The sequence below is a fragment of the Lampetra fluviatilis genome, chromosome 63, assembly GCF_964198595.1.
Source record: "Lampetra fluviatilis chromosome 63, kcLamFluv1.1, whole genome shotgun sequence".
Lineage (NCBI taxonomy): Eukaryota > Metazoa > Chordata > Hyperoartia > Petromyzontiformes > Petromyzontidae > Lampetra > Lampetra fluviatilis.
The window spans coordinates 3617392-3628580 of NC_136337.1; the positions used below are offsets into that span (position 1 = coordinate 3617392).

The 11189-nt window shown below is 57.7% G+C and overlaps 1 protein-coding gene across 1 annotated transcript in view; it reads left to right on the forward strand.

Annotated features, from left to right (window-relative positions):
- The first annotated feature begins 10148 nt into the window (after positions 1-10148).
- LOC144951634 (uncharacterized) overlaps positions 10149-11189 on the forward strand; it is a 14694-nt gene continuing 13653 nt past the window's right edge. The window contains exons 1-2 of the mRNA XM_078881925.1: positions 10149-10161; positions 11178-11189. The exon at positions 11178-11189 is cut by the window's right edge and continues 178 nt beyond it. Of these exons, the coding sequence (XP_078738051.1) occupies positions 10149-10161; positions 11178-11189 (25 nt within the window). The remainder of the gene's footprint in view (positions 10162-11177) is intronic.

An 11189-nucleotide genomic window follows, 5' to 3' on the forward strand; every position in this document is an offset into this window, starting at 1 on the left:
CTCCCCCGTGTCTCCCCGTGTCTCCCCCGTGTCTCCCCGCGTCTCCCCCGTGTCTCCCCGTGTCTCCCCGTGTCTCCCCGTGCCTCCCCCGTGTCTCCCCGTGTCTCCCCCGTGTCTCCCCGTGCCTCCCCCGTGTCTCCCCGTGTCTCCCCCGTTTCTCCCCATGCCTCCCCCGTGTCTCCCCGTGCCTCCCCCGTGTCTCCCCGTGCCTCCCCCGTGTCTCCCCGTGTCTCCCCGTGTCTCCCCGTGTCTCCCCCGTGTCTCCCCGTGTCTCCCCCGTGTCTCCCCCGTGTCTCCCCCGTGTCTCCCCGTGTCTCCCCCGTGTCTCCCCCGTGTCTCCCCCGTGTCTCCCCGTGTCTCCCCCGTGTCTCCCCCGTGTTTCCCCGTGCCTCCCCCGTGTCTCCCCGTGCCTCCCCAGTGTCTCCCCCGTGTCTCCCCCGTCTCACTACGTGTCCCCACCACGTGTCCCCACCCCGTGTAGACGGTGCGAGTGATTGGCAGTGACATCAACAACACGCTCCGGCTGGCCCACGTGGGTCCGCGCGACGCGGGCCTCTACGAGTGCCGAGTCAGCGACCGCAGCGGCGCGCGCGCCCAGGAGCACAAAGCGCGCGCCACTCTGCACGTGGGCAGCAGCAGCAGCAGCAGCGGCAGTAGTAGCAGCGGCAGCAGCAGCAGCAGTAGCAGCAGCAGCAGCGCGCAGCCGCGACGCGACTCGCAGGTGAGTGTGTACCTGTGTGTGTGTACACATGTGTGTGTGTACACGTACCTGTGTGTGTGTGTACACCTGTGTGTGTGTACACCTGTGTGTGTGTGTGTGTACACGTACCTGTGTGTGTGTGTATACACCTGTGTGTGTGTACACCTGTGTGTGTGTGTACACGTACCTGTGTGTGTGTGTATACACCTGTGTGTGTGTACACCTGTGTGTGTGTACACGTACCTGTGTGTGTGTGTATACACCTGTGTGTGTGTACACCTGTGTGTGTGTGTACACATGTGTGTGTACACGTACCTGTGTGTGTGTGTACACCTGTGTGTGTGTACACGTGTGTGCGTGTGTACACCTGTGTGTGTGTGTGTACACCTGTGTGTGTACACCTGTGTGTGTGTGTGTGTGTACACGTGTGTGTGTGTACACGTGTGTGTGTGTACACGTACCTGTGTGTGTGTGTATATGTAATGTAGTAACTCGGCGGGAGACGACTTCACGGGTAGCACACTCTTTATTTCACCAAACTCGTTCACAGGTGACTAACACCCACTTAGTATCTCGGGTGACAAACACCCACTTAGCTACCCTGGCGACTAACGCCCACTGAGCTACTCGGGTGACCAACACCCACTTAGCTACTCGGCGACTAACGCCCACTAAGCTACTCGGGTGACCAACACCCACTTAGCTACCCTGGCGACTAACGCCCACTGAGCTACTCTGGACACTCCCTGCCCGGGGTGTCCGTCTTGACTGTGGGTCCCCAGCCCGACCCACGTGGGCGTCGGACCCCAGGTCCCACAGTCTCGCCTCCGAGCCACACAGGGCCCCGGTCCCTACAAGGACGGCGGGACTAGGGGTCTCGGGGCACTAGGTCTTCAACTCCGTCTTCGATCTTCAACTGGATAACTCTCCTCGAGTGCTCTCGCGCGTCCCCCTTTATACCCCACCTGCGGACGTCGCTGCGAGCACCCATCCTATTCGACCAATCACTGGGCGCTGGCTACGATCCTGTTTTCCCACATCTCAGCGTGCCTCACCACCCACGCCGCGCCGCCCCGTCATCTGTCACTCCCGGCGCGCGCGTCCATACCACGCCCACAACGCGTGCCCAACCCCGCACCCCGTGCCGCCCCGTGATCCATCACTGTCACAGTCGGCGCACGTCAACACCACCACTACATCACCCCCTACCACATAGCTCGCAGCCGACCCGACTGCTATAAAAATATACAAACCCCCCTGTGTGCCCCGTAACACAACAACAACAACAAGAACAACAACTAACGTAACAACACAACACAACGCGAACACTACCATCCGCAACCATCAACCAATGCCACCACGACAACAGAACAATATATACAATCCGGCGAGTGACAATACCAATGTGTATGCAGAAAGAAAAATAAATGTATTTTTTTTTTTTCTCGACTCGTGCAGCGTCCCATTCTTTCCGAGCGTCCCTAGAACGGGACATTACCCCGGCAGAGGGGAACACCGGGCGAGCTCGGTGTCGAAAAAAAAATGTCTTCATGAAAATTGTTGTGCCCTAGCCCGAGTCCGCCTTGCCGGTCCGTCGTACGGCACCAGACGCGGTTGACCGTCCGGTGGTGCCGGCAGTTCAGGAAGACATTGGCCAGGCATCGAGGACCCGTGCGTGCCGCGGGGTTCCGGTTCCCGACGGTCAGCAGCCGTCAAGCCCGAGGCACCTGGGGGTGGGTCAGGTGGAGACACGTGAGGATCAGCCTGCGACACATCCCTCCCCAAGTCGACGGTCACATCACACGCCCGGTCGTTACGGCACAGAACGGGGTCACACGGTGCCGCATAGGGCTTCAGTCGGGAGGGGTGCACGTACCAACGGCGTTTTTCCCATTTAATCTGTATACTCTGGGGTCGTGCAACCCGCAAAATTTCCACCGGTCCCCTCCAAGGTCTCAACAATTTGGGGGACGTAGCCAACGGTGCATGTGGACAATGCAGCCAGGCCTTATCGCCTGGTTTCCAATCATGCGTATGCACCCTCCGCCCATGCAATCTCTCGTTCGCGATTTGCCGAGACCGCGAATTCAACCTCGCCGCCTCCCGCGCTTCAGTCAATTTGGCGATATTAAATTTGATGTGGTCTGCCAATTTTTATTTTGCACGTGGCTGGGAAATCCCCAGTTGGACTTCCATGGCCGGATCGGCCTCCCGCCCATACATAAGAAAAAATGGGGAAAACCCCGTCGCCGCATGAGGGGCCATTCGATAGGCCGCGAGTACCCCCGGCACCTGTAAGTCCCAATCAACCTGATCGTCGCAGACCTGTTGGCACAGCATAGACGTAATCGTCCTGTTCAGACGCTCAACCATCCCGTCAGTCTGCGGGTGGTAGGGGGAAGTACGCACTTTCTTTGTACCCAACAGGTCGCACACCTCGCGCAACAAAACGCTCGAAAAATTCTTTCCTTGATCCGCCAGCAAGCGTTCGGGGGCGCCCTTGTCCAAAACATAACCCTGGACGAAGGCGTCCGCCACCGCTGCAGCCGACTGGTTGCCGAGTGGCCATGCCATGGGCCATCGGGTGAAGTATTCTACGCCAACCAGCAGGAACCTATTTCCCCTCGGTGTAGCAGGAAAGGGCCCCAAGATGTCCAACGCAACCAATTCGTTTGTGCGCGAAACTTGAATGGATGGCAGCGGTGGATTAGCTGCCAATGGTGGCGGTTTTCTTTTGGCACACCCTACGCATCCCTTAAGAATGTTCGCCACGTCGTTACCCATCCCCGGCCAATAATAGTCTCGCTGGATTAGGGCGAGCGTTTTGTGAAAACCCAGATGCATGAGCCGTTCATGAGCTGCCAGAACGACCCTACCCCGCATAGCAACAGGCACAACGAGCACGTGACGCCGGGATATGTTGTCCCACTTCATCAAAAGGCCCTGTCTGCACACCCAGGAACCGACCCGCGCATCCCCTACCTCGGGAGCGCCAACTTTTCGACGTAGCGTAAGTAGGGAGCTGTCGGACATTTGGAGACGGCCCCACTCAATGAGGGGCAACGACAACAGCGAATCCCTCCCCGTGGGAGCGTCGACTCCCGGGGTGTCAGTGGCGGCGAGCGCAACTCCCGGGGTGTCGGCGACCGGGGGTTTGCACCGCGCCGATCCCAGCAAACATGTGCAGTCCGTGCACGGTGGCAACCGCGACAAGGCGTCCGCATTTGAGTGTCGCAATCCCTTGCGGTAAATCGTCGTGAATTGGTAGTCCTGAAGGACCTCCAACCATCGGGACAATTGGCCCGATGGCTGTGCCACGCGCATAGCGTATTGTAGAGCCGCATGGTCCGTACGGACCGTAAAATGACGGCCGTAAAGATACGGCCTGAATTGCTGTGTAAAAAACACAATCGCTAACAATTCACGGCGAGTCACGCAATAGCGTTGTTCGGCGGGGGAAAGAACTCTACTACCGTAGGCGACCACCCGTTCAACCCCCCCGACCACCTGTGAGAGCACCCCCCCGATACCCGTGTTGCTGGCATCTGTGTCAAGCAAAAACGGTTGTATGAAATCGGGGTAACACAAGGGGGGAGCCTGCACCAAGGCGTCACGAAGGGAGCAGAACGCAGCCTCCTCTTCCGCCCCCCAGTGAAACCGCACACCCTTAGCCGTCAAAGCGTGCAGGGGCCTGGCTATGGTGGCAAACTGCTTGACAAAACGACGGTAATAGGAGGCGAAACCAATAAAACTGCGAACCTCCGTGACCGAGGTTGGCGTTGGCCATGAGCTGACGCAGTGCGTCTTAGCAGGGTCTGTCGAGATCCCTGAACGACTCACGATATGGCCCAAATACCTGACCGATTCCCGAAGCAGAAAACATTTAGCCGGTTTAAATTTAAGCTTAGCGGAACGCATCCTGAGGAACACCGCTCTCAGTCGCTGGAGGTGCTCCTCAAAAGTCCGACTGAAAACGATGATATCGTCGAGATAAATCAAACAGGTGTCCCATTGGAGGCCCGACAAAACCAATTCCATGAGTCTCTGGAACGTGGCGGGAGCGGAATGTAAGCCCATGGGCAAACGGTTGAATTCAAATAGGCCACCAGGTGTCCGGAAAGCGGTTTTAGGTTTAGACTCGTTATCGAGTGGCAATTGCCAAAATCCGGAAAGCAGATCGAGAGTGGAAAAAAACTGTGCTCCCGCCAAGGCATCCAGCGACTCATCCATCCTGGGGAGCGGATACGCATCCGCCATCGAGATTTTGTTTAAGCGGCGGAAATTGACACAAAACCGCAAGGACCCGTCCTGTTTTTTAACTAGGACAATAGGAGCACCCCACGGACTAGAAGAGGGCGAAATGATATCGGTCGCCAACATATCATTAACCGCCGATTGCACATGCTCCTTCTCGGCTGGGCTGAGCCGGAAGGGATTCTGTCGAATAGGGGCCGCGTCCCCTGTAGCTATGTGGTGGCGCAACAGGTCCGTGCAGCCGATATTGTACTTATGTTTGCTGAACACGTCAGCAAACTCGAGTAGCAAACCCCTCAATGCTCCCAATTGCACTTTGGACAAGTTAGCAGAACCGGCACACAACGAGTCCAACCACTCTGTCCCCTCATCACTTGGAGGATGCGACTCGACAGTGAAATCTGCTTGAGCCACGAGCCGTTCCTCAACGGGTAGCGGCACGGCGTGAGCCAGCACCGTTCCCTGCGCAATTACGGCCGGCCGCGACCCCGTATTCAGGACCATTACGAACGGCTCACTGTCCCCTCTCACCATGGTTTGAGCAACCGCTAAGTCGAGGCCCCTTCTGGCCCTGTTAGACGGCCCCAACAGCACTCCCTGTGTCTCCGCACCCACCCCGAGTGGTTTCCTCAACCGAAGGGGTACCAACATTTGCGATCCCGGGGGCACCCGTACAGTCTGAGTTGCCAGCGCCTGCACCGTCGCACAAACCGTGCGTATTTTGGTAGGGCTCGTCAAGAACGCAACCCGCCGACCCGACGGAAGCTCAATGCAGGCCTGATCTATGAGAATTTTGATGGGCATTTTGGACAAAAAGTCCGTACCTAGCAAACAGGGAACGGCCAGCGATGATGATACAAAAATAGGGCCCGCCAATTTGATGTCACCAATGCAAATAGTCGCCCGAATCTGGCCGATGATCCCCAGGGATCCCCCATTCGCCGCATAAAATGGCACGTCCACTGGCAGAAGGGGTCTACTTTGGACGGGAAGAATGTTATAAATAAGGTCCGAAATGATAGTGGCCGACGCACCCGTGTCCACAAGCACCCGGACCTCAACCCCGTCAATAAACCCCGTTACCACGGACGACCCGGCCGACGCAGCCACTATCCTGTGGGCCAATTCGGACCATTCGACTGCTTGCGGGCCGTGTACGGACCCCCCTCGCCGAAGTGAACCCCCGGCACCCAGCCGCGAACCCCCCACCGCCAAGCGGCGACCCGAACGTGCCGTGTATGTGGACCGAGCGTGTGAGGTGCCGCGACTTGCCGGGTTTTGTTGGGATGACTTGTGGGCCTGGTCGTCGTCCCGACGTGGTCCTGTGGCGCGCTGACGCGGGGCCCGGCACCCGGCTGCGACGTGACCCCGAAGGCCGCAGTTGTAGCAGACGACGAGGGACGTCGTAGGTTTCGGTTGCTCCAGCTTGCGGGATGAACGTGTGGGCGAACGACCTCCCGTTCTCCACTCCCCCGGACGCGATGCAGCGAAGGCCTACTCCTGATCCGCAGCTGGCTGAGGTTCGGCGATCGTGGCGGCCAGTGCCGCGTTCCCCGCCAATTTGCAGACGACCGCCGGCTTGCGCTTGAGGACCTCGTACGCGTGAATGCTCGTGGCGATCGCCAGGGAGCAGATATCCATTTCGTCCGCCACATTGATGGGGACCCCCAACTCGTGGGCCAACGCCAGCAGCTGCTCCGTCACCATGGCGTCCTTCCCCTCCTTGTCCATGCGGGGAAAAGCTGCGTCCGCCAAGGCGAGCAGCGCCGTGCGATAGGCGAGCGTCGTTTCTCCAGCCACCTTTCGCCGATCGTAGAACTGGTGGCGACAGGTGGAGGGCGGCCCGAACACCTTCGCCATCAGGTGTAGTGCGGCCTGGAGCGTAGAGCGGGACGACCTTGCAGCAGATGTGAAGGCTGCAAGCGCGTCGTCGTCGAGCATCGCTGGCAACGCACGCAGGGCAGTGGTGTCGGACCACCCCGACATTTCCTGATGAGCGAGGAACCTTCGTTGGAAGGCTCCCCAGTCGCCCCCATCCGCCTTGAACGCCGACAGCGCGGGCAATCTTTGCTGGAGGACCCGATCGTCGTCGACGTCGGAGAGATTTTCCCGCGCTCCGCTGTAGTTGTGTAAAATGTCGGCTCGGTCGTCAGGCGCAAAATGGAGAGCTCCGGCGCGCGCTGATGACGTGGGCTGCGCTGAGCGGAGGTCTCCGGCCACGTGGTGTCCGTGCTTCCCGCCAATCGATGGCGGCCCCTCAAAAACGGCGGCAACTTCAAGACTTTTGGCGCAAAGCGCCTTTTGGCGGGATCCCTCCAACCTCGCTTTCTCCACCAACCCCGCAGCCGTTTTTTCGCTCGCCGGAACGGAGATGTCCGCCAAGACAGCGGCGGCGGCGAGTAGCAACTCCGCCAACCGGGAGTGTGCGTCTTGGAGGCTGGTGTCGGAGGCGAGCGGGGCGTCGGCCATCACCGCGAAGTGCTGCATCGGCGGCAACTCCTCGTCCTCTCCTCCCGAGGTTGGTGTCCCCGGTACGCCGTCGTTTTCCCGACCTCGCTCGTGGGTACGGGTAGTCTTCCTCGTGTCCATTCTTCTTGAAGACAGGTTTACTTCTGACGCCAGTTGTAATGTAGTAACTCGGCGGGAGACGACTTCACGGGTAGCACACTCTTTATTTCACCAAACTCGTTCACAGGTGACTAACACCCACTTAGTATCTCGGGTGACAAACACCCACTTAGCTACCCTGGCGACTAACGCCCACTGAGCTACTCGGGTGACCAACACCCACTTAGCTACCCTGGCGACTAACGCCCACTGAGCTACTCGGGTGACCAACACCCACTTAGCTACTCGGCGACTAACGCCCACTAAGCTACTCGGGTGACCAACACCCACTTAGCTACCCTGGCGACTAACGCCCACTGAGCTACTCGGTTGACCAATACTCACTTAGCTACCCTGGCGACTAACGCCCACTGAGCTACTCTGGACACTCCCTGCCCGGGGTGTCCGTCTTGACTGTGGGTCCCCAGCCCGACCCACGTGGGCGTCGGACCCCGGGACCCACAGTCTCGCCTCCGAGCCACACAGGGCCCCGGTCCCTACAAGGACGGCGGGACTAGGGGTCTCGGGGCACTAGGTCTTCAACTCCGTCTTCGATCTTCAACTGGATAACTCTCCTCGAGTGCTCTCGCGCGTCCCCCTTTATACCCCACCTGCGGACGTCGCTGCGAGCACCCATCCTATTCGACCAATCACTGGGCGCTGGCTACGATCCTGTTTTCCCACATCTCAGCGTGCCTCACCACCCACGCCGCGCCGCCCCGTCATCTGTCACTCCCGGCGCGCGCGTCCATACCACGCCCACAACGCGTGCCCAACCCCGCACCCCGTGCCGCCCCGTGATCCATCACTGTCACAGTCGGCGCACGTCAACACCACCACTACATATACACCTGTGTGTGTGTACACGTACCTGTGTGTGTGTGTATACACCTGTGTGTGTGTACACCTGTGTGTGTGTACACGTACCTGTGTGTGTGTGTACACCTGTGTGTGTGTACACATGTGTGTGTGTACACGTACCTGTGTGTGTGTGTACACCTGTGTGTGTGTACACCTGTGTGTGTGTACACGTACCTGTGTGTGTGTACACCTGTGTGTGTGTACACGTGTGTGCGTGTGTACACCTGTGTGTGTGTGTACACCTGTGTGTGTACACCTGTGTGTGTGTGTACACATGTGTGTGTGTACACGTGTGTGTGTGTACACGTACCTGTGTGTGTGTGTACACGTACCTGTGTGTGTGTACACGTGTGTGCGTGTGTACACCTGTGTGTGTGTGTACACCTGTGTGTGTGTGTACACCTGTGTGTGTACACCTGTGTGTGTGTACCTGTGTGTGTGTGTGTGTACACGTGTGTGTGTGTACAAGTGTGTGTGTGTACACGTACCTGTGTGTGTGTGTACACCTGTGTGTGTACACCTGTGTGTGTGTACACCTGTGTGTGTACGTGTGTGTGTGTACACGTACCTGTGAGTGTACACGTACCTGTGTGTGTGTACACTGTGTGTGTACGTGTGTGTGTGTACACCTGTGTGTGTGTACACGTGTGTGTGTACGTGTGTGTGTGTACACGTACCTGTGTGTGTACACGTACCTGTGTGTGTGTACACTGTGTGTGTACGTGTGTGTGTGTACACGTACCTGTGTGTGTACACGTACCTGTGTGTGTGTACACTGTGTGTGTACGTGTGTGTCTGTACACCTGTGTGTGTGTACACGTGTGTGTGTGTGTATGTACACCTGCAGCGTCACACCTATTACCATCATTAAGGGAAAGAATGGCGGTCCAATCTCCGACCCCCAGGAACAGGTTGACAGATTTGCTGAGCATTTCTGTGAGGTCTTGGGGGAGGAGAAATCCCTCAGCCTGGAAAACATCATGGCACAAAGTGGGGATGACCCTGCTGAGGCTGCGGTGCCTCAAATATTGGAAGAAGTCACCCCCTGTGAGTGGCTGACTGAGGTGCCATCTATTGAGGATGTACAGAGGGCGATCTGAAGTCTGAGACCAGGAAAGGTACCGGGCAAAGATGATCTCCGAAGCGAAATGCTGAGAGAGGGTGGCGTTTGTGCACAGACTGCCCTACATGACATCATAATAAAAGTCTGGTCCACTGGACTGGTTTCACAGGAGTGGAAGGATGCCCTGGTGGTCCCCCTCTTTAAGAAGGGGGACCGCACAGACTGTAACAGCTACAGGGGCATCTCACTCCTCAGTGTGCCGGGAAAGGTCCTGGCAAGAATTATTCAACATCGCCTTGCTAGGCACGCTGAGGAGAGGTTTGCGGAGCCCCAATGCGGTTTCAGGAAAGGGCGGTCCTGCACAGATGCCATATTTTCTGTCCTGCTACAGCAGAGTTGTAGGGAATTCCAACAAGACCTACATCTCTGCTTTATTGACCTGGTCAAGGCCTATGATACCACCAGTAGACCTGGGCTGTGGGTTGTTCTTCGTGCTTTCGGAGTTCCTGACTCTATGCTCACAATCATTCAGGACCTTCATGATGGTGAGCGGACCTCGGTAAAACTACATCGCCGGGAGTCGGAGCCATTCCTTGTTCGCCTTGGGGTGCAACAGGGATGTCCTCTGACTTCCACATTATTTATACAATGGAAGGCTGATCGATGCCCGCGTGTGGTCAAGGGATGGTTCCCTATTGGTCAAACATGTTACATATGCGGTTGATCTGGTAAGTGCTGCTCACTCAGAGGAGGAGTTGGAGGCGATGCTGCTGAATCTGGAGTTTGCCACGAGAAGGTGGGGCCTTACCATCAGCCCCACCAAAACTAAGTACCTGCCTGGGTATTTTGTGGCATTAAACACTCCACCCCCTCAACGGTTTGGCTGCAGATGTCTCACTCCGAATTAGTCGAGTGGCATTATCTTTTCATGGGCTGCGTAAGGCTGTGTGGAAGCTATCTGGTCTGTCGCTCCACACAAAGCTTCAGGTCTTCTCGGCCATGGTCATTCCCTCCCTTCTCTACGCTTGCGAAATGGAACATCTTCACCAGTTAGAAACATTTGGGCTGGTCTGTCTACGATCCATTCTAGGTTTAACACGACTGGATTGTGTGAGGAGCTCAGAAAACCTTGAAAGATCTGGACAAAGTCCCATCGGTGAGCTCCTCCGGCAAGGCAAGGCTGCGTTGGCTGGGTCATGTAGCCCGCATGCCCAGCTACCGCATGCCTAAACAGCTTTTGTTCGGCACGGGCTAGAGAAGAGATGGAGTGATGTGGTACAGGATGTGGAGCTGAGTGGACTTGCCGATGACTGGTACCAGCGGTGTCAAGATCGGCCTCTGTGGAGGAGGCTCGTGAAGGACGCTGCTGGGCAGTTGGAGGCAGTCGCCCTCAAGCAACAACGGGGGGGCAGAGAAGCGACGCTCACAACAACGAGCGGAGCGCCGGGCGGCTAAAGCACAGCAAGTTGGCACAGTAGGGGGCACAGGTGGTGCGCATCAGCCACTCATCTCGGTCATCTCAGTCAGTCGACCCGTGGCACCTGCTGGGTCTGCCCCGTGACCTCGTGCCAGCGGGCGTTCGACACTTCATGGAGGGGGTGGGAATGATGTGGGTGTGGGTGGGTGTGGGGGCTCTGTGCCGTCACGGTCACGTGACGTGCGGGCCGCGTCGTCACCGCGTGAACCTGACAGGTGCCGGAGGCG